General features: G+C 38.4%; 1 protein-coding gene across 2 annotated transcripts; it reads right to left on the minus strand.

The window, feature by feature from the left end:
* Positions 1-22: 22 nt before the first annotated feature.
* On the minus strand, positions 23-23,727 carry LOC131987717 (synaptosomal-associated protein 23-like). 2 transcript variants are annotated; one of them, XM_059352567.1, is made up of 8 exons: positions 23,606-23,727; positions 18,031-18,145; positions 13,299-13,340; positions 12,612-12,660; positions 11,421-11,538; positions 4,445-4,618; positions 3,947-4,091; positions 23-2,427 (listed from the first exon to the last, which is right to left on the minus strand). In XM_059352567.1, exons 2-8 carry the CDS (start codon positions 18,085-18,087, stop codon positions 2,365-2,367), a joined length of 648 nt encoding a protein of 215 aa, XP_059208550.1. In that variant the 5' UTR covers positions 18,088-18,145; positions 23,606-23,727; the 3' UTR covers positions 23-2,364. The 2 variants fall into 2 exon arrangements, with proteins under 2 accessions (XP_059208550.1, XP_059208549.1); XM_059352566.1 differs by lacking the exon at positions 23,606-23,727 and adding an exon at positions 23,412-23,533.
* Between the last annotated feature and the right edge of the window lie 233 nt (positions 23,728-23,960).

Here is a 23,960-nt window from a genome sequence, read left to right on the forward strand (position 1 = left end):
TAAAAGAAAAGGTGCAATGAAATGAGTTTCAGAATAGGTTTATTTAATACAAACAATTTAACAGAGGCAGGTGTGAAACAATGGCAGTTTTTACTTTGTTCAACAGTCATTTGTTAACTAAGCTAATTTCAGATAAGGCGAGCTGCGTAGGAACATATTCATAAATCGACAGAAACGGCTGGATTTACATTCCGGTTGCTGTTGGTAAAACAATGAATAAACAGCCTCGAGACAGCGAGTCAGCCTCAGGCTTGACTAATTAGATCTCAGCTGACAAGTAACAGGCTGACGGTGATCACTTGTAGCAATACAAAGCCCTGAATAACAGTTCATTTCAATCTTTACAAACTCAATAGGTGTATGCCTGCAGCGGAGCATACAAATTATCATTTTTCTTCAAAACAAATAAGCCAGAAGATGCAGACGAGAGATATTTTCAGCATACTGCATTACTTTATCATTAGCCAATTTTCCACAGCGAGGCCTAAACACAGGCTGGCAGGACTTACTCTGCTTCTACATTTACTCCTTAAACAATCTTCATTTACATGTATACTTTTGCATCTTGCTGCCAGCAGTAATTTCTCAGCCTGGCTACGGCTTCAACAAAACAAATTATGCTTTCCATCATCAGATATTATCATTTTACTGCAGCTCTGCTGTGAAAACTGGCTATATACAGAACAGATGCAGGAGGAGCTGTTTGTGATACAATGGCTGTTACAACACAACCATGGATCATCTATAAGGCATCGAGAGGGTTTCTGCACATTCTCCTATTTCTAAATGATTTTTTTCCACACTAATTTCTTTCATTTTTAACATTCAAGGTTGTTTTCATAATGACAAAACTGCTGCATATGCCATAATGACAACAACCTAGTGAGCATATATGAGAAATGATAGCGTATTAAACCATGTACAGCCGTGTGTTTCAGAACTGAACATTTGTTTTCATACTTTTACAGACTGAGCAATTATCAGACTTGAGGAAACTAATTTTCCGCACATTACCAGACTTGTGTAGGAACCCTGCAAAGGCTGTTAAATCTCCTCTCGGGTGCTATAAATCTCTATTAACCAGGAGGGGATGAAGAAAGAAGAATGAAATTAACAGAAGGACGATAGACAATTAATATAAACAGCTACAATATGTTTCAGTATTTACATCGAGACTGCAGTCCGAGTGAAAAACCGCAATAGAGACTAAATATGAAGTTCAGCAGTTGAGCCGCTGATGACAAATCTACTGTTATATTTCACATATTCAGTGTTATTATAAAATAAACTCGAGGCTTTGGAGGATATAAAGATGAACATTCCTCATGATGCTTACTGACCCGCCTTCACATTTGAAGGACAAGTGATTACGAGTATATATTAAATTTCTAACACAACTTCAGCGCCTTACAATTTTTTACAACAACCTTGACTTCTAATCAGTCAGATTAAAAAAATAATGCAAAATTGCTATCATTCAGGGGTAGGTGCTTTGAATTCCAGCATGAAAGGATTTGCCGTGACTCACTCCAAAGCACAGTAATCTTTTTTTTTTTTGTTTGAAATAGCTTTAACATCTGAAATGGCATAAATGACATGAGAAAAAGGTGTTAAAAAACACAACTTTATTCACAAGTCATTTCTGCTTGATTAAGATTAAATAAACACGTCATCTCAATATAATACATGATACAATAAACTTAATTACACATTGAACCAATAAGAATTTAGGTAAGATGTTTTATGATTAAATTGGGATGTGACCATTAGAGGGTGACACATGAAGTAATGCAGAGCTGTATATCACTAAAAGACAGCTAATGTATCCATGAGCTCATCTATACAAACCAGAGACGCACACAAAGAGACAGTTCATAATTCTTGACTTTTAGAGAAAGGCAAAACGGTGAAGAAATAAGAGAAAAGCAGCTGACCTGTGCTTCTTCCCTTTCTGTTAATGTTGAGATATGATACAACAGGCCGGGTGCATATTTGGTATCGAACAGCAGTGATAGATGGGCAGTCAGCTGCTTCCTCTTTTGGTGCATTTTCTGATGCCCTTGCTGCTTCTCAAAGTCCAGCATGACTATGAATGCTTGTTGTGTCTAAGGAGATTCTGGTGGCAGCCAATTCATAAAATGTAGAAATGTTTATGTATTTTATTTACATCTTAGTGCAGTATAAGGCGAGCATGCTGCTGACAAATATATTCTTCCTGACTTTTTTTTTTTATGTCAAAGAGCATATTCGTGCAAGTCTGCAGTGTGTGTGTGTGTGTGTGTGTGTGTGTGTGTGTGTGTGTGTGTGTGTGGCGACAGAGGCTCAAGGTTGATGGATAAAACTGGCAGAAGCAGGGTTCTTTGTCTACTTGATGAGCTTGTTGGCTCTCTGGTTCGCTTCATCAATACGAAGCCTGTTCATGTCCGCCTGAACGAAAGAAAAGAGACGGGGTCAAAGGGGGCTGTTATACAAATATTCACCCTTTTTCTTTTCATTTAACAATTCACTGATTTTAAATGCATTTAAAAAAACATTTAGGGTTCCCTGTGGAGTTTTTGAACTCTAGTGCCATTGAGCTGCCCCCCCCCCTTTTTTTTTAAGAGAGGGTCCAAGTTTTGTTTGTCTTGTGCACGAGGTTGCACATGCACGCGGGTGAGTCCTGCCAAGGTTTCACACTATTCTGCTGATATACAGGTGGTGGTAATGCACCAAGATGTGCTGCAACAGCGTAACTGGGGTTTCATGAGAAAAAAATACAGGAAAATAGGAGCTTTTCATACGCTTTATTAAATGGGTTTATCACATTAGTTTGGCCCCGATTACACAGATTGCATTTTAGCAGCCTGGTGTGGCAAGTTTTAATTCTGTTCAATAAAGAGATGCTTTTTGCACACTGCTTGTGTGTCTCATCTGGTTAGACTTAATCTCCGAGCAGAAAAGTGCCAATGTCATTTCAGTATTTTCCCCATTGTCAAATCCAATCAATTGAGAGAGAGGCCGTCCCTGAGTCTTCCTAAAATAAGCCTTGAACCGAGCACCATCCTAGCTGATGGTACCCTTTATTTGTCCTCCTTCTGAGGGTCTTTGTGCAAATTAAGTCACCTCCCATGGTAAGGACAGATCCATTCAGTCAGGCAAAGGGCAGGTGTTTTGGGAGTTGCTAAGCAATAAAGAAAAATTAAAAAAGCCAAAACAAACTGGGCTCTGTCTGGTCAGGGCGTCTTCCAGCTAGAAGGGCTGTGGGGCATGTTTTAAAGGTTGCAAAACTCGCTCTGTCTGATTGGGGCCTTAGTTTATTATAACATCTTCAGGGCATCTTGACTGCACTTAATTGCATTTGCTAGTTAAAAAGGTAGTGGAAGTCACAAAATAAATCTAGAAACACATTATGTGCTCTGATCAAACACCCCCTGTGGGGTTTTCTGGTATATATTAATTGTTTCTCATCATAATGCAATATGTTTATTTTTGAGGCCCCACAAACATGTTGAATAAATGGCCTTCCTCCTTTCCCAAAGCAAATTTAGAAAGAAAAAAAAATCTAAATCCTGCATTGTTTACACCCATGCTTACAAACTAAAAGTCTTCCTTCTTCCTTACTGACTATTACCTGTCAATCAGTGGGACAGTGTGAAACCATGGGCAGGTATGCACATAATAATACAAACAAAACAGAGCCCTGCTTGAAAAAACAAGATTTTGTGGTGTTACAAGAGGTGAAAAACTCCACAGGGTACCTGTCATAGGGCCATCAAGCCTGATAATAAAAAGTATTTTTTGTTTGACAAAATCATGTAATCTATCTATAACCAAACTTTAAAAACAAACATTAAAAAATATCCACATTCATAATTTCTTATTAGGATGACACAACCTGCTAAGGTGTGCAATCAAACACATAAAACTTCAGCTTAAAAGAGACTAAAAAAAACAGCTGACTGCTTACCTTGGCATTGATGTTGTCGATGTGTTTGTTGTGCTTGTCGATCTCGTTGCCCATGTCCTGAGCCATATTTTTGAGGTTGCCAATGATGCTGCCGACGGCTTCCAGATTCTCCTCCATCTCATCCTCGCGTGCATCGTTGGTTACCCTGCAGAATTTTCCAAATCTGTCAAATGTATTCCATTCTAGCAACTATTTACAATTTATAATTTAAGATTAAGATTTCCTTTATTAGTCCCACAACGGGGAAATTTCAAGTGTTACAGCAACAAAGTGGATAGCAAAAAACAATAAATAGTAAACAGCAGTATAAACTACAAAAATAAATAATTAAAACAAAATAAAAAAAACTTTAGGAACATAATATACATGTAGACAAAGTCAGCAGTTGGATATGGATCATAGCACAGAGAGAAATTATAGGAATATTGTATTGACAACATTTTTCTGACGACATGATGGTAAAAGATTCTTGAGGAAACAAAACGACCAGGGCCCCACCTCTTGATGTACGGGCCGGTGGGTGCTGGGGCGTTCACCTGGCCAGCCTGGCCGTTACGAACACCCGAGGGCTGCCTTGAGACGACTCTGGAGCCGTTGGAGTCAACTTCGCCATCACCTCCTCCAATACCCCAGGTCTTCTTGTATTTTGAGTCATGCTCGATAGATGAGACCCTGGAGGAAACAACAGAACGTCAGTACCAGGAAATCTGGAAGAATGTTAATTAAATAAAAATACAAACAAATGGACAAATGGAGCTCTACAGGTACATATCAAAAAAATTAGAATATCATCAGAAAGTTCAATATTTTTTGTCAATAATTTCAGAAAGTGAAACTCTTACATTATATAGATTCATTATGCATAGAGTGAAATATTTCTAGCCTGTTTTTCTTTCTGACTTAGAGAAAATGAAAACCCAAAACAGTCCGCAGTCAGTGGTGATTTGGGGCCATGTCCTCTGCTGGTGTTGGTCCACTGTGTTTTCTGAAGTCCACAGTCAACATAGCAGCCATCTAGCAGGACATTTTAGAGCTCTTCATGCTTCCACGAGCTCTTTGGAGATGCTGATTTCACTTTGCAGCAGGACTTGGCACCTGCCCACACTGGCAAAAGGTACCAAAAGCTGCTTCAGTGGCCATGGTGTTACTGGGCTGGACTGGCCAGCAAACTCTGCTGAACTGAACCCCATAGGAGTCTATGGGCTGTTGTCAAGAGGAAGGTGAGAGACACCAGATGACCTGAAGGCTGCTATAAAAGCAACATGGGCTTCCATTACACCTCAGCAGTGCCTCAGGCTGATCTCCTCCATGCTACACAATATTAATGCAGTAATGTATGCAAAAGGAGCCCAACCAAGTATTGATGTATAGAAATGAACACACTTTTCAGAAGCCTGATTTTCTGAATCGATTGGCTTTAATCAGAAAGTTCATGAAGCCACTCACTCTTTTAACCACACCCTCGACCTTGTGTTGACGTATGGGATTGAAATTGAACATTTAATAGTTTTCCCACAAAATCCTGTGTTATCATAGCCTGGCTAACACCAGACCAAATCTCATTGGAGATTAGGTCTGGACACCTACAATGCTTTTCTCCGTAGAGGAGGTGTGGTTTACGATCCTCCGGAGCCGTTTATTGGGCGCTTAGAATGTCTATCAAAGCGTCTGTAGGTAGCTCTTAGCCAATCAGATCAGTTATACCAGATGACGTAGTAGAGCAACAGAGATGGATGTTTGTTGTGTGTGTGTCTGTGAGAGAGTGTTGCTGCTGCGTTGCTTCTCCAGTTCTCGCTTTCTGCAAGATTATTTATTTTCACGCTTTATTCCCCCTCATGTCATTCAGCCACACACATCCACTGATTTTATGGGCAATAAACAAGCTGCTGCGGGTCTCTGGGGGCTCCGCTGTCTCCCGATTCGGAGCGAGATCTCCGGCGGTGACCGGCGGTCTCACCGGCTCGGCGCAACGAGCCGCAGAAACCGCCCGAGCGGCGCTAATAGCCCCGCTACCGGTGATCTCGCTACGAGCCGGGGGACAGCGGAGCCCCCAGAGACCTTTCGCCTTTCAACTTTGGCTCTAAACTATTTAAAACACCATCTACAGCTAAAGAGAGTTTCGCGTCTGCAGCAGCCATGTTGGATCCGGAAAGCTTCCAAGTGCCGAGTAGTACGCGTCATCGTCTCACCGTCCCTCCCCGCTCTGTGATTGGATCCCTAAAACAGGGCTAGCGAAATCGCTTAGTTTCCAGACTGGCTGGAGGTTCGAAATCAAATTCGAGCGCGCAAGGCAGTCTGGGTATACCCAGGCTAGTGTTATCAGACCATTATTTAATAACTTTTGAAGTCCTGCTATTGGACTACTCGCTAATAAGCAAGAGTTTCTACACTAGATGTCTATCTGATAGGGCTGTAGCTAAGTTCAAGGAAGTGATTCCACCTGTCTTTAACTCTTTGTCGTGCTCCAACATAATAGAGGACTATGTTAACTTCAGTCCCTCCCTAATTGATAACTTTGTCGACAGTACTGCAGATTCACTGCGAACAACGCTAGATTTTATTGCCCCACTAAAAAAGAAAATAATAAAACAGAAAAAGTTAACTCCATGGTACAATTCTCAAACCCGTGAACTGAAGCAAATTTCACGAAAGCTCGAAAGGAAATGGCGTTCAACTAAGCTGGATGAATTTCTTTTAACCTGGCAGGACAGTCTTAAAACATATAAGAAAATCCTCCGTAAAGCCAGATCAGCCTATTATTCGTCATTAATTGAGAAAAATAAGAACAACCCAAGATTCCTTTTCAGCACTGTAGCCAGGCTGACAGAGAGTCACAGCTCTATTGAACCATGTATTCCTATTGCCCTCACTAGTAATGATTTTATGAGCTTTTTCAATGAGAAAATTATAACTATTAGAAATAAAATTCACTACCTCCTGCCATTAACTGGTACTGAGGCATCCTTAAACCCTGGAGCCTTAGAAACGGGTACAAACCCTGATAAATATTTAGATCGCTTCGCTCCCATCACTTTCCAACAACTAACCTCAATGATTTCCTCATCTAAACCGTCAACCTGTCTCCTAGACCCCATACCAACAAGGCTGCTTAAAGAGGTTCTACCTTTAACGGGTACTTCTTTCTTAGATGCAATCAACTTGTCATTATTAACAGGCTACGTGCCACAATCATTTAAAGTAGCTGTAATTAAACCTCTTCTGAAAAAGGTTAATTTAGATCCTGGCGTTTTAGCAAACTATAGACCAATATCTAACCTCCCCTTCATCTCTAAGATCCTGGAGAAAGCAGTCGCAAATCAGCTTTGTGATTTTCTTCAACACAATAGTCTATATGAGGACTTCCAGTCAGGATTTAGAACTCATCATAGCACAGAAACAGCATTGGTAAAAATTACAAATGACCTTTTAATTTCTTCTGATAATGGACTTGTCTCAGTCCTTGTCTTACTAGATCTGAGTGCTGCATTTGATACAATTGACCATCGTATCCTATTACAGAGACTGGAACATGTAATTGGCATTAGAGGAACGGCACTAGGCTGGTTTAAATCGTACTTATTAGACCGTTTCCAGTTTGTTCATGTGAACAATGAATCCTCCGTGCGCACTGATGTTAACCACGGTGTTCCACAGGGTTCTGTGCTTGGACCAATTTTATTCACCCTTTATATGCTCCCTCTAGGTAATATAATTAGAAAACATTCAATTAACTTTCATTGTTATGCTGATGACACTCAGTTATATATATCAATCAAGCCAGGTGAAACTGATCAGCTAGCCAAACTAAATGCATGCCTTAAAGACATAAAAACCTGGATGGTCCACAACTTCCTAATGTTAAACTCGGAAAAAACAGAAGTGATTGTACTGGGACCCGAACACCTCCGAAACTCATTATCTAAAGACTTAATTAGCATCGATGGCATTACCCTGGCCTCCAATACCACCATAAGGAATCTCGGAGTTATCTTTGATCAGGATCTGTCATTTAACTCCCATATAAAACAAACTTCAAGGACTGCATTTTTTCACCTACGTAATATTACAAAAATTAGACACATCCTGTCTCAAAAGGATGCAGAAAAATTAGTTCATGCTTTTGTTACTTCAAGGTTAGATTACTGTAATTCCTTACTGTCAGGCTGCTCCAATAAATCCCTTAAAACTCTTCAGTTAGTCCAAAATGCTGCGGCTCGTGTACTAACAAGAACCAAGAAAAGAGATCATATTTCTCCTGTTCTAGCTTCGCTGCACTGGCTCCCTGTAAAATCCAGAATTGAGTTCAAAATCCTTCTTCTTACTTACAAAGCTCTAAATGGTCAGGCACCATCATATCTTAAAGACCTCATAATGCCATATTACCCTTCTAGAGCACTACGCTCCCAAAATTCTATGTTACTTGTGGTTCCTAAAGTCCTTAAAACTAGATTGGGAGCCAGAGCCTTCAGTTATCAAGCTCCTCTCTTGTGGAATCATCTCCCAGTGTCAGTTCGGGAGGCAGACACCCTCTCTTTATTCAAGAGTAAACTTAAAACTTTCCTCTTTGACAAAGCCTATAGTTAGGGCTGGCCGAGGCCTGCCTTGGACCAGCCCCTAGTTATGCCGCTATAGGCCCAATGTGTCGGGGGACACGATACACCGGGGCCCTCTCTCTCTCTGTCCCAATAATACATGACACAAGCTTTTATTTTCCCAGAATACTCGCACTTTTCTCTGCTCTCTCTTCACAGGGTGTGGAGCTGTGGTCCTGCTCCATCACTCCTGCTGGTCTCACTGCTGTGGATCTGGTCCGGCCCCAGATGGGAATGTTCCTCTCCTGGTCCACTCCCCATCACTACTGGCCAATGGTGGCGCATCATCACCTGCTGCTGTGCCCCCCCAACCCCCCCCCCCAAAAACTCCTGCTCCTCTCTCTCTCTCTCTCTCTCTCTCTATCTCTCTCTATCTCTATTGCCCCCCCCTCCCAACCTCTATCTACTCTACTCTGTTGACCTGCCCTGTACAACGACATCTATTGCACGTCTGTCCGTCCTGGGAGATGGATCCCTCCTCTGTCGCTCTCCCTGAGGTTTCTTCTTCTTTTTCCCCTGTTAAAAGGGTTTTTTAAAGGAGTTTTTCCCTGGCCGATGTGAGGGTCTAAGGACAGAGGGTGTCGTACCATGTACAGTCTGTGAAGCCCTTTGAGGCAAATCTGTGATTTGTGATTTTGGGCTATATAAATAAAATTGATTTGAAATTGATTTGATTTGAGTTTAAAATATTCTCTTTTTTTTTTTTTAAATTGATCTTAGGCAATATTCTAATTTTCTGAGACAGAGTTTTGTGTTTTCATTATCTGTAAGCCATAATCATCAAAATTACAAGAAATACAGGCTTGAAATATTCCACTCTATGTGTAATGAATCTATATAATGTATGAGTTTCACTTTCTGAAATGATGGACAAAAAATATTGAACTTTTTCACGATATTCACATTTTTGGAGATGTACCTGTAAATAAAAGTATCCACAACAGGTTTAATGGGCTTCAAGTCAGCTATTATTATAGACACAGTTGATCATAAAGAAAGTTAAAAAAAAGATTCCCTACCTTATCTTATGATACTCATCAAAGAATCCTCTTCTCCAATGTGAAAGCATTTTGGAAAGATTTTTTTACCCATGTTTAGAACCAGATATGATCTTACTATGCACACACACTGACACTGCATATCGACTTGGTTTGACTGAGAGGGTCTTTAAGTATGCTCTGCACAGAGCAGCACACCTGTCATGTTAACAACTTGGTAAGAAGACTGTCACGTTCTACCCATTCATAAACCAGTGCTCACAAAGCGTATGCGCAATCTTTTTGCCTTTCAAACACATATTTGACAGGCAAATTTGTGTTTTCTTGTCTGCATGTCATATCATACCTCTTGCTGTACTCATGTGAAGACACACAGACAGATTAGAGTCATGAGGGTTCAATCCACTGATAATAGAGTTGTGATGAGGGAGATGTTGCTGGTTCTGGAAGTTTGTCCCAGTTGTGTAGTCCCATTTTAATGTTTTTATTTAAATTATATTCTCTGTGTTACAGAACATAAAAACACAGGACTCTCCTCAAAAATGGAACAATCTTAGAAGTTTATGGAATGGCCACGAGGGCGGGGTATTGATTTAAAAAAAAGTTATGTTGTACCCCTTTTCAACCAAAGCAGTTCCAGGGCCAGTTTGGAGCCGGTGCTCTGAACCGGTTTGCTTTTTCTACAGGCTAGAAAGCCACATGTCGGTATACATCTAAGCCCTCTCTGCAAGTACAATAACAACGGCAGTCTACATTGTCTTTACAACACATCTGTGCTGTTCATCTTGATCACTATATTGCCCCTTTTTCGACCAAGCCCTCTCCTGGCCAGTGCCAATTGGTGAACTGGTTCTTTGGTTTTCGACCGCCAAAAGAATGCTAGCTAGCCCGTATTAATCACACTGCAGTTAAACAAATCAAATAAATGAATGATACACGTTTTAGTTGGTCTCTCTCAACGGCACCGAGTTGGTCTTCAAGACCAGCGCAGAGTTGGTGCCGCTGTGGAACCAGTTTTCTGGTCGAGAGTCAGTCCTTTGCTGATGAAAACCAAAGAACTGGTTCACGATTGGGCACGGCTTGGTCAAAAAGGAGTATTAGAGTGACACCCCTAGCAGTACAGTACTTTAATTACATTTTTTATTCAGCTTCAAAAGTGAATGAATTCAACCGGATTTACTCCGTTGTTAGTCAAGAATTTAAAACAGAGTTACCCATGATACTGCTATCTACACAACGCAGTTCCTTCAACTTTTTTAAAATCAAAGAATAAAGAGAGATATTTTGAAACAAAGTTGGTCAACTCTTGCACTCTTGATTTGAGTTTTATGCCTTATCAAGTTGAAAGTGTTCAAAATAGACTTTTTACTTCTTCAACCAGACTGCATAACAGAATTCCTCCCATTCTACATGATGTAAGAAAATAAAAATGTACCAAAACAAAATGTGCAAATGATCACAACACTGGTTCACTTCTTTTATACAGTCTTTTCACCTTATGCTGCCCTGCACATTTTTTTCCGACGCTGACGTCTGTTTCTTTATGCCTAACAGCTGGTCTCAGACAGTAACTCCTCATAGCTCAAAGGTTTTTCAAATAGGCGTTATTTGAATAAAATATGATCTCACATTAGGAATCTAAATGGTTACCAGCAACTGTTTTTAAGCTTAAAAACAAGACACAGTATAGAAGCGCCCTTGTTCAAGGAAAAATTAAGGTCAATATTGCTAATATCACTGTGAAGTTAAATCACAAACCAGCTAAATACCTGCTCCATATGATCATGCTAAATTCAAGCACAGCACACAGAAAATCACGGAGAAAAGCCTGATAACACACAACAGTGATTTGGAGGCTTCAGCAGCTCTGAGTGTACGGTGTACCTGTCACAGGGGCAGACACACAGGCCGCAGCACTTGGAGAGGTCAGTCAGGTTTTTCTCAGCCTGTCTCATGTCGTGGTTGATCTGGTCCATGCCCTCGTCCACACGCTTCAGCTGCTCTGAAACACACACAGGCACACCACACCATGTCAGACTCTGCTTTCCTGCATCTGGCTACAGTTTATACACTAGGGTTTTTCTTATTGATGATTTCGTTTTGTTCATCAAAATTTATCCATTTTTTAGAAGAGATTCAATTAAACTTTAATGATTCCTGTGGGGATTCCTAAATTGGGTCAATAAATGGGTCATTGCAGCAGCAAAGAAAATGAGATAAAGATAACAAAAAAAGAACAGAGTGCAGATGATAATAATAATTACAAAAGCACTTTTCTAAATCAAGGATACTTACACAAAGTTAGAGGCAAAAAATAAAAGATTTTGTTGATATTTCAGGATGTACATTTTAGAAATTACTACGAAAATCAAATATTTTCTATGATAATTCTGCCTTATACTTAAAACGCACTCAAACACAGATATGTCTTATTTAATTTCAACACCACCTCCTTGAGGGAAATGCTGCTGTTCTACACCAAGCACCATGGTTATAGTAAATGTGTAAAAACACGGCTTTACTGGTGCCCGTTCTTTATTACACTTAACACAAAAGGCTTTTTAAGTTACTTACAGTCACACAGGGAGGTTAGCACAAATTCCTTCAACTCTACGTTAGAAAATGTCACATTTCTTTGGGCATAACATTGTCAAACATTTTGTCCTTGCAGTTTCTCTATAGCAGAGACATCCTTGAGAGCTCGCTTGACTGCCTCAAGTGATAAAAGAAAAACATCTCTGCAAAAATCAAAACAGGAAATCTATTCCCTTAAATCATTGTAAGACTTCTTTGAAATGAAAGGTTACTGGAATAATGAAATGCATATTGTGGCACAATGACACCTGGCAAACGAAAAGAAAAAGCAAACAAATGCACAAGGATTTGTTTACTAGTTCAGACTCAGAAGAAAAAAACAGTCAAAAATGAATGAAGTGAAATGAATGAACATTGAAAAATGACGTGGGTGAGTGTTTAAACTTAACCATTTGCCATGTTTAGTATTTAATGAATGGAGGGAGAAAAGTTGGAAGTATTTGCATGAAAAAATTAGCAGTGTTGATGTTGTATATCTACCTCCTTGCTGGTCCAACATCACCAGGGTGTTGGCGCCCGTCTGTTTGCTCTGAAAACACAAGAGTCACACAAATTCAGAAACAAAAAAAGGATAACAGACAGATTTGTGTTATAGATAAGTGCATCACGATTCTTCAAATCAATGATATAATTCAATTTTTGATTCTATGGTCACAATTATTTTAATCAATTTTATGCCGTAAAAACTGTCATTTATACTTTTAAATTCTTCCCTAAAAAGTTACATGGTTTCAAGCATGAATTTCCATATTTTTCCTGGAAGTACCTCACTAATATATACCTTCTTTTTTTCTGATCCTGGTTTTGATATCGATAATAGAAATGGAAAACTAATGTCAACAGATTTTCTAGTCAGAATAGCAATTGTGACACATATCAGAGTTGGATAAATAAAAGAGTTAATTAGGATTTTGGCTATCAGAAATGAAAAACTGACAGTTTATTAATAACTGAAGCAATTACTTTCTTGTAATTTAATGACTTGTTAAAATAAATTTGATATGTTTAACAGTGTCCCTAAAACGCTGTTGTAAAACTGGAATGTAAACTTTAAATTTTGATAATATAAAAGCAGTTATATTTTCCTAATTCTCATCTCACACAGCTAGATGTAGCTACAACTATATTGTGATTGTCAGTAACAGCAGCAAATGATCAAAGTCTCACCTCCTCTGCCATCTGCAGCATCCTCCGTGTGCTTTCCAGTGACTGTGGAGGGAAAAACAGAGGTGAGCATGTTTAATAAAACATTTTAAAACAGTATTAACCAAAATAAGGTGTGAAATCAGTTTTGTTTTAGTGACTTCTGATCTGTCCGGTGTTGGTCAGTTTGATACTTGTATACAGTTCTCAGTGTATATACAGTGCATTAGTATAATTTGTTTTGGATAATTAAAAGATGTTTTCAGCAGTACTTGGCCAAATGACAGGACAGTACTGTGGGTGTGACAGGACAAGCGACTGTCAATTATAAAACAGAAGATGGAACATATGCAGATCATTTCCTTGTAATTGCAACTCTTCCCATCATCAGTGCGATAATCTGATCAGATCATAACAGTGACGTATCTAAATAAAAATCCAGTAATTTGGTTTTTGTGACCAAGACAAACACAGGAAGGTAATCCTCAGAATTGAAAGCAATCTTAGAATAATTTTAACTATTTGAATCATCAGTAAATTGTTGATGAACATTTTTGGATTTAAAAAAAAATTCTGATCATATTTTTGTCCACATTTCATCAAAACTGCTGATGATTTTCTGTGTTAATTATTTTATTTGTAATATTTGCTGGTTTCTTCAACAAAACAAGCAATTTGAGTAATTGCATTTGGAAAGAATGTTGGGTATTCTTAATTATTTTTTGACATTTTAAGACCAAACAAACAGAAAATAATAAAGAGTTTTGTTTTTTATTTTCCCAGCTGCGACCAGCTCCTCTTCTAAAACTTATAGTCAATTCTTCAATGAATTAATCAGCATGAAATGGATCAAAGCCAAATATTCTTTAGCTCCTTCCTCTCATTGTGACCAATTATTATTTATTTATTTATTTATTTTAAATCGTCATTGCGAAAGACTGCAATATTGCACTCAGTTTCAGTTAATAGAAACAGAGAATCAGTGAAAAACAGCAATGGAAATGTAATTATTTTTTGACATTTTAAGACCAAACAAACAACCAACACAGAAAATAAAAAATAGTTTTGTTTTTTATTTTCCCAGCTGCGACCAGCTCCTCTTCTAAAACTTATAGTCAATTCTTAATTTCCTTATAATTAGTTTGTTTTATGGATTTGAGACATAGCTCCTGTGTTCCTGGGTCTAAACTCTTCGTGATCAGGTGACATGACTGGCACAAAAGTTAACAATTTACAGCAAGACAGACACAACACACATGTATGCACAGAGACAGAAAAGTTGACAGCGAACTGGAATGCAGTCAGTTGAGGTGAGTGAGTTACGCCTTTGTGTCTCTATTAATAGAAAGTGCTGTACAGAGAGCAGAGCATCCAAAGGAGCAAAGCGCGGATGTGACTCAGGGCATGACTCCATTGTTACAATCACTAATGAACTGTTAACAAGAGAGAGCGGGGACCCATTCCTCATTCTCTCCGTGTTATGTTTGCTCTGAATACATTAATCAGCGAGTTGAGAAACAGACAAACAAGGAACTGGCGAGAGGGATGTGTTGAGCTCAGCCAGGTTTTTGTTGGCTTAGCCAGAACATCACTTGGGTTGATAAACAATAAGTTATGTCTCCTAAAATCCTTGAACTTGGCTAATTAAGCCTGAAATCACCATCTCAGCCAAATTTCCCAGATTGGAGTGCTGTGACAGATCTTGGAAATACGACATTGGCGGGGTATTTTTTTTAATCATTTGTTTGGGAAGGCTTATATAGAAGTACCGCTAGATGAGGTACGTGCAGGTTCCAGCAAGCTTATTTAATATATTTTTAGGCATTAATTGGCTGCAATATATGAGATGATTAGGAAGAACTCAAACAATGCTTTTGAATAACTCTTGACACAATGTTGAAGCCATTTTCACGACTGGACAAGGGACACAGCACTGAAATGATAAGACAGCTTGTGTCAGACTATTGACAAATCCCGATGTTGCCCTGATACATTGCCAGCCATGCACTGTGTGAGTGTTTCAGGTATGAGTGGTTACCCAAAGCCAGGCAGCAGCAAGAGGAGGAAAGCGAGAGAGAGAAAATCTCAGGTTTAGTCAGAAAAAGAAAAACATACAAAGGATGTAAAAGAGGAAAAACACACGCAGACAGACAATTAGTACAGTCAAATTTACAGGAAGGTGAAGTGCACAGCTACAAGCCCAGCTAGAGTAAGTTAATTTGCCTACATTTGAATCAGATGGCTGATCATATGATGCCCTGGAGTGCTGATGAAACAATTATCTCCTTGATAATAAAACGCTTAGATATAGCTGACAACATTCAAACTGTCATAACCACAGAGGGGAGAGGGAGCTATCAGGCTAAATTAGGCGTAAAGCCTCGCACACTTCCTGTTAATGCTTAGCTTAATAATCAGCTGTGAATGCAATGAATCTAATTACCCTCCCTCTGCTCTTTCAATGCGACTGTATATTTAAGCGACCTTAGGATTACTTGTATGCATGTTATTTTTCCTCCCCAGCTGAGGCTTTTCCAGCTAAACCAAAATTTACATTCTTCAACATGGTTATGGCTAAAATGATTATTTCCTCAAAAATAATGATGAATCTTGCTTATGTTCTATTATGTTTAAATACAATATTTGAATAATAATAATAATAATAATAATAATAATGAACAAATAACTACATTTGATTGAGTGTAGAGCTGTAAAGATCAACAACAAAAACAACAATCACAAACTATTTTGCTAACTGATCATTTTTCATGCCAAAAATTGCAGAATATGCCATTTTCAGCCTCTAAAATTTAGACATTTCCAGATTTTCTGTTTATTATCACATTTAACTGAATATCTTTGGGTTATAAAGACAACACCTTGGATTTTGAAAAGCTGGGATGGACGGTTTTTGCTTTTTAATACTTTCTGACATTTTATAGAGCATTAGACTATAACAGCTCATAATCTCATGCCTGTACGTGTTATTTATTCAGATGACGGAGGTGCTGGTAGGGTGAAATGTTTAGCCCAGTTTCCAGCTTTTATGCTATGCTTAGCTAACTGCCTGCTGGGTCAAGATTCTAATTTGTCTTACAGACATAAGAGTGCTACTGAAACTCTGATCTTATTATGCATTTAGGACTTTGCAATGCCATTCCTGCAGCACAACAACTGTGGTTTTGCATTGCAGATGAATCCACTCCTTGTTTGTACATTATTAGCATTATGTGTGTTAGACTTTTTGACATTAATTAAAGAGATCCCCAAGAAAACCAAGATTTCCCTTTTCAATAGGGATGCACAGATTGTAAATTTCTTGGCCGATACCAATAGTTAAAATACCAATGTGACTGATGGACTATACTGATGTTTGTTGTTTTTTTTTATCCCCCCATTTTTGTGTTAGGGAATCCAAAAAATATTTGTTATCAAAGCAATTCAGCGTTTCATTACACTATGTCTGAATTAGAACAAATTCAATAATACAAATTAATGGAACAACCTTTAATATAACCTTTCAAATGAAAAAGATTATGAAGAAAAACTGCTTCAAAAGCATTTTAGCCAACTATGTATGTAATGAGGATTTTTTCAGAACATAATAGCCCAACAAAAGAAAAAAAGATATTGTAATACTCCCAAAGGCTGAACTTTTCTTTCACTTTTATTTGTATGAAACCAGAAGTGCGCAAGGCATGCTTCATCTGCTTCGTCATGCCAGAGTTGTGTAAAGCCTTTGGCTTTGTCTGTGCAGATGCTGCAACTGCAGCTGCTGATTCAAACTGATGTTGTTCCAGTACAAATGCATAAAACCAACACAGCATTTAGCAAACAAAACAGATAGCTACCGCTATCAATGAATGCCATCTTATTCGCCAATAGGCTGATGGCAGACCACAATGCAATTATCGGCTGATAAATCTGTGCACCGCTATCACATGCCTGTTAAAACGTTGGAAGTTTCATCCTCTCCAAAGAACAACAGCTGTTGCTGGATTAAACTGGGTTACAATGAATTCCTTTGGTTTTCACGGTAGAACTAATAAAAGGGTCATGATTTCAGGCTTGGTGTAATATTTAACTTTTGGGGATTTGTAACTTTCTGCAGACCTATGTAATTTTGTACCAAATACTGAAAAATGTTTTCCTTTAAAAAGCTCAATTCAAACTCCAGTAATAACTATTTTTTATGAAGATAATAGTTTAAACTTAGTTTGTCATACACATAGAATTATTTGTGTGCCTGGAGACAAATCATGCATTAATTAATAGTCTCCCTAGCTCATGCTAGCAATTAATTTGAATTAATAAATTGGATGTTCACCAAAAATCCTAATTCTTTCTAGGAAATATCCAAGAGAATTATTGTAAATTCATTCTGAAATTACAGAGCCTAAAAATGAAGTGTAGCCGGAAAAAAAACACAACTATCAAACTATCCATAGAAACTGCACTCCTGCTACATTATCCACTTCCTCATGCCCATCTGTTTGCTCAGTATGTTGCAAACACTCATAGTTTCATCATGGCTTCAGTCTGTTGCTTACAGTTTTGGCATTTGATATCAAAACTATTTGGGCAGAATAGCACTTCGAGAAAGTTTCAAACTCACACTGAAAAAAAAGGGAAAGAAAGGAAAGAGTGTGAGTGTGTTTGTGTGTGTGTGTGTGTGTGTGTGTGTGTGTGTGTGTGTGTGTGTGTGTGTGTGTGTGTGTGTGTGTGTGTGTGCAAGTGTGTGTGTGTGTCTCAGTACCTCGTCAGTCACTTGGTTGGCCCTCATGGTGATCTGTTCCACAGTCATGTCTTCCATGTTGCTGCTTTCCTGTTTAGAGGCTCCCCCCGCGGCACCGAGCTCAATATTCTGCGGCCTGAAAGAGAGGCAGGTTTCCAAAGGTCACATCAGTGGGCATTAATTATCTTAAAGCTCTTTGACTCACACTAAGACTATCTTTACTGTAGGCTTTTATAAAAAAAAAAAATCAAAACATTTATTACTGAAGGGGAGTCTAATTACTAAAGTCTAACTACAATTAGCTAAACAACCAATTAGTGGATCATAGTCCTGTCACAATAATGACAATATAGACTTATCATATATAATATGTACATGACCTTAATATCACACGTTGGGTTCTCTGTAATTTCTGGTCTGTTATTCATTTATCTACAGTATATATCATTGAATTTCATGTGACTATTCTTAAGATTTAAAAGTTCATTTTTCTTTGAAAGGGTGTACTTGCATTAGAATACTATGAAACTATCATTATATTAGTGGCATAAATTGGACTTAATATGACAATAATATCACCTATTGCAATAAATTCTGGGACAATATATCATATAACAACAATAGTTATTGTGACAGGCATAGTTGATCATCAAAAAAAAAGTCGAAACACCCACCAGATACAAATATCAATATTTGGCTTTTTTTTTTTTAACATCTCTTCCGCTATCAATTCTAAAATATGAAAACAGAAAAGACACATCTTTGATCAAGAGCCCATAAGCTGGTAAATTAAACTGTGACCAAGACTTGAATTGAAAGACATTTTTCACTTGGATATAAACTTGCCAGCTGGTAGACAAGAGAGACACTTTCTGAATTATCTCAAACATACTGCATCATTGAAATACCATTACCTTTTAAGTTGACATGGTGAACTTGTTAGCAAACAGTTGGGTATTTACACAACCAGCAGAAACACAGCAACATTAAAATTCATTAGGAGTTATGTTTCTGGCCATCTGGCAAATGGAAGTCGAGAATTCACTCTTTTTAGCTCTGTTGGTCTCGACCAGCTCCTGAGGGAAATATCTGGCTGTTCTTTTATGTTATGTGCATCAAGGTCAGTGTCTCAGTGCCTCATACTATATAGCACATTATGCCACAGTACTACTCCAGGCTCACCGCTTTAGAATATTTCATCAGTTTGTAATTTAAGGAACAAATATTTAACTGCATGAGAACATCAATGTGTTCATGTCATATGGAGAGGGAAGATGGAGATGCAAAAACTTAAACAAATCAGGCTCTATTCCTTCCTCTGGAGGAGTGTTGGAAGTCTGAACACATCCAGAAGGCTTGCTGATAAAGGAAACAAAAATCAATTTCAATGATGAAGCCAAACTATCATTTTGTGAGCCTACAGAAGTTCCTTGTTGGTGTAAAGCTTAGCTGCAGTGTGGCGAGCAGAGCTAACAACGATGGGAATGAGATGAGGAGGCTGTGGAATCTGAATTGAGATTGGATTTTGGTATCTGGCAGAAGTATGAAAAACAACATCCAAATTTAAAGGAGTTGATTTAAAGAAGGGCTGTCAAAGCAATGCTGTAAGTTAGGGTTTTCCTGTGATTACTTAACCTGTCAGATAACACAGATTAACTGCCCTCTGTGATGCCCCTTGGCCCCATATATCACTGCCTGAACGCACAATCTTCCACAGTAGCTTTATAAACATGATGGAAGCAGATGACAAAATGTTGTTTTGCCCAGTCAGTGAATGAAAATTTACATTAAAAAAGCCCAGATGGAGCTCCTCGTATGAGCAACAATCTCTAATTTCTGCAGTGAGGAAATAAAAGAGATATTGTTTGTTATTAAAGTTTATGATGTCTACTCATTGATTCGCATAAACCAAAAACCTATTTGAATATTTTTCAATGCTTTAAGGTAAATATTGATATATGTGTTTAATTTACATAATCAGGAAGCATGTTATAAATTAAATACATCTTCTCATTTGCTTGACAGTCTAAATTAGACACGCATTAAAAAGAGATGAAAGGAGAAGTAAAAAAATTCCTAGGGATAAATGTTGCTCTATTATACAGTGTTGAAAAGGAAGGCCTTTAAAATATGTTATCTTTTAAGGATTTAAATTATTCTATTGTTAGCATGTATGGCCTTATTGACTGATGATTTTATCTGCAGGTTTCTCATGCCATAATCATATCATTTAGACCATGACATTATAGGGTTATTTATCATACAAAGCAACATTACCAAATGTGATTATTTATGCAACCACAATGCTAGAGCCTACATGCTCACTAGTATCTTCATGGACTGAACATAGGGATTCTCCAACAGCAGAGGTGATACAACATGCACACTTAATTGGCTGAATGCATGCTGAAAGGATTACAAATACACAGTTGCTGAGGGAAAAAGTGCATTAAAAATGCACATGCAAAAGTTGAACTTTTCATTCTTCAATGTGAAAGACTGGGTAGCATCATAAAAAATGTACTTTTCCCTGTTTATACCACCTTGTATAGTGTGCTTAAGCAGTACTGTGTTTCAATATAATCAAACAAATACAGCCTCTTTATTCAGTTTAAAAGGCCAAGCTTCATTACTGATACGGATCTCATGTGACTTCCTGAACATGAACTCCCACAGCTGATCACATTAGCAGGGGTTTGCCCAACATTAAAAGGCATCAGTGCAGCAATAAAGCGCACCACCTAAGCCAAACACATTTAAAATCAATGTGTAGAGCATCAAAACTAACTATGACTTTTCCCTGATCTAATGGTTGTAGTTGGTCTCCACTTAACTTCTACAGCATGTTTTATCATTAAACTTTTTGGGTGTGTTTGTTTATGATCTGCTCCTGCTTCTCAATATTTGTGTGCATGGAAATGGTAATAATAATTGGCCAAATGTGAAATTGAAATTGCATATTTTAAACTGAAAGAATGTAAAAATTTTGTTGGGCAATGACATCCAAATGCCTCAACCAATGTGTACTTCTACAATGTGTTTTCCACAAAATAAGAGAAAATGCTTATCAGGACAAACTGGGAATCTTATTTGACAGCTCAACACAGGCTCTGCAGTGAGATTAAAATTCAGATTTCATGATCTTGCACAATTTGTACAACAGCAAGGCGGGTATGATATCAGGAAGTATGGCTGAAAAGCTTTTACTGCAGCAGGAAGTGCTGATCGTGATTGGCCACTAAGGGCCACTCGTTGTGAAATTCGACATTTCCCTGTGCTTTCAGTATATTTTTAAGTTCGGACAAAGCGTAGCAGAGAGAAGGGGATCAGATTTAAATGCCCCTATGTGCTAGAGGAAGGCAAGAGTGAGACTATGACTTTGAAATATAGCAAAAGAGCAACCCCTACAGTACTTTCCACAGGACACGTTGTTGTAAATGACGCTGGTTTCTCACTGACAGGCGGAAGCAGACAGAACTTGAGTAATAGGTGTCATTTCACTGTTTATAGTAGTAATCCATTTGGAGACACATTGTGATCACAACATGAGCTATGCCACCTCTCAGATACAAATCCAATCCAAACAATATCTGATTTGTGCATCAAGTGACCTTCATGCAGCCCAGCATCACAGGATGCAACAACTGATGTAATGGCAGCCTCACAATGTAACAGGAGATCAAGATCATCGTAAGCAAAGACTTAAGCTCGTTTCATGTGATGCAGAAACACTGCACTTTCAAGGACAGACCCGGTTAGCCTTAAACAAAAAGCTCTGTCGTTTTGTGTTTTCAAAGATACCAGCAGTCAGGAAACAGCTTTATTCCCTTTTCCCGCTGTAGTCATCCTATTTTCCTTTAAAGCTCAAGTGGCATTTTCTTGTTTTTCAAATTACCTCTGAACTTCAAGTTTCCTTTCAAACCTGAACCAACTAAACATCCTGAGATAAAAAAGACAGGGAAAATAGATAGTCTACTTGGCAGACAGTTCAGAGGATTTAATGTTGTTGACTTTGCATTTTCCCTCCCCCTTTTTTTTTGGAAAAAGAGCAGTTGGTTCACACAGGCTTGACTGCTTTTCTAACTGATTATTGGACTTGGCAAGACAGTGGAGTGAGTATACAACTGCAACACTGAAGAACTCATTCGTGTATATTGCACTTTTTTAAATACCAAGCCACAACAAGAGCAGATGAACATGTCAACACTAAAAGATAGATTACATATACCACTAAGGCAGTACCCAGTCTAGCTGGATATTGATTTATCTTCATGACACAGTGATGAGAATGTTACACCCAAGCCACACATGGGTAAATACTATATTTTTTTGTTCCCTGTGCAATTTAAGCCTATCACCACATAGCAGTAGCAGTGTGTTTTCACACCTCACACTCGATAACAACACAAGGACTGTGACACCACTATATATGTGCTCACAGCCACCAGAACATTAATTTAATAAGTCTAAAAGGACATACCCATTCATGTCGCAGTTTCTTCACAGCACCAACAAGTGTCTCAACACAATAGCTCCTACAGGGAAACACATTTCTTGTTCTTCTACCCAAACCTGTTCCTCCAGATCTGATTGCTGCACACACTGACGTCTTTACTTATAATCATGTTATGTTCATAGCGTACTTCTTGGTCTTTTTCATATGGAAACATAGAGGCTATTTCTTCCTCTCCTTAACACGAAAACATGTATTTCAGTTAAATATGAAATGTTTTGGGCAGGGTGGTTGACTGATAATTATAACCGGTTTGCAATAACAAACAGATAGGGGGTCAATGACATCATGCTGTACAGATAAAACATAAAACATGACCTTCTATTTATTTCAGAGCTTGATTTATAAGGTATAATATATCCTTTATTTAATTTAGAATAATAATAATAATAATAATAATAATAAATTTAACCAGGTAAAAGTCTCGTTGACATTAAAAAATCTCTTTTCCAAGAAAGCTGGCCAAGAAAGCAGCATAAAAAGTGACAAGTTACAATATCGATACCGATTGTGATCAGCTCAGACAATTTCAATTCTTTCTGCAGATTGTTGAAAGGAAGAAAAGAAAACGCGACACATTGTAAACAATTTCCGTTGCCGTATTTAAATAGGCTCAATGCTGTATCCACACACCTGACCTTGGTTATCTTAAGAGTAGAGGAATAAAGTTAAGTGCTGAGCAACTATTTAACGAGGGTCACTTGAGAAACAGGTGACTTTAGTCTGAATGAGAAACAACGTTAGCCACATGCATTTAAAAACAACAGTCTCCCACACCCAAGACACCAAAGTTGTGTCTCCCAGACAACTTTTAAACTGAATGGAAGAGTTGAAAAAAGACACAAAAGAGTGTCGGAAAGTATGTCAAAGCAGATTAAAGTTTCCTTACATGGTTTGAAAGGTTGCTGTAGTGTTGAAGCACGGCAGGGTCCGTGAGGGAACTCGTTAAATTAGCTACCGTGCTACTAGCTAGTTAGCTAGTTCCGCTTTCGAGTTTAACCAGCCGACCAAACGCCACAACTCAGACAACTATGTTAACAGGAAAAAGGGAGAGAGATGTTTATCTAGGGAGTCAATACTTACAATTAACCCTCCTTGTTTCCAAAAACCAGCTCGTTACTCCTCCTTCTTGACGGTATGCGAAGTTGTTGGTAACTTCTGGATTCCTTCACTGGTTTCTCCGTCTGACTGGTCGAAGTGTGTCGGTTGGTGCGTTTAAGTGCTGTCGGAAATATCGCGACTCCAAACTCAGAGGAAGTTCAACTAAAGCAGGGATGGGCAACTTAAATGCCGGAGGGGGGCACAATTTTTCATCGACAAGGCCACATATAGGACCGCGCACTTAACCAGATGGGGGGGGACACATTTACCTTTAATAAAACTCAAACTCTTTCAGTTCACTGTGTTTTCTAGTAGTTCTTCTAGTTTTCTATTGTTA

The sequence above is a fragment of the Centropristis striata genome, chromosome 16 (assembly GCF_030273125.1).
Source record: "Centropristis striata isolate RG_2023a ecotype Rhode Island chromosome 16, C.striata_1.0, whole genome shotgun sequence".
Lineage (NCBI taxonomy): Eukaryota > Metazoa > Chordata > Actinopteri > Perciformes > Serranidae > Centropristis > Centropristis striata.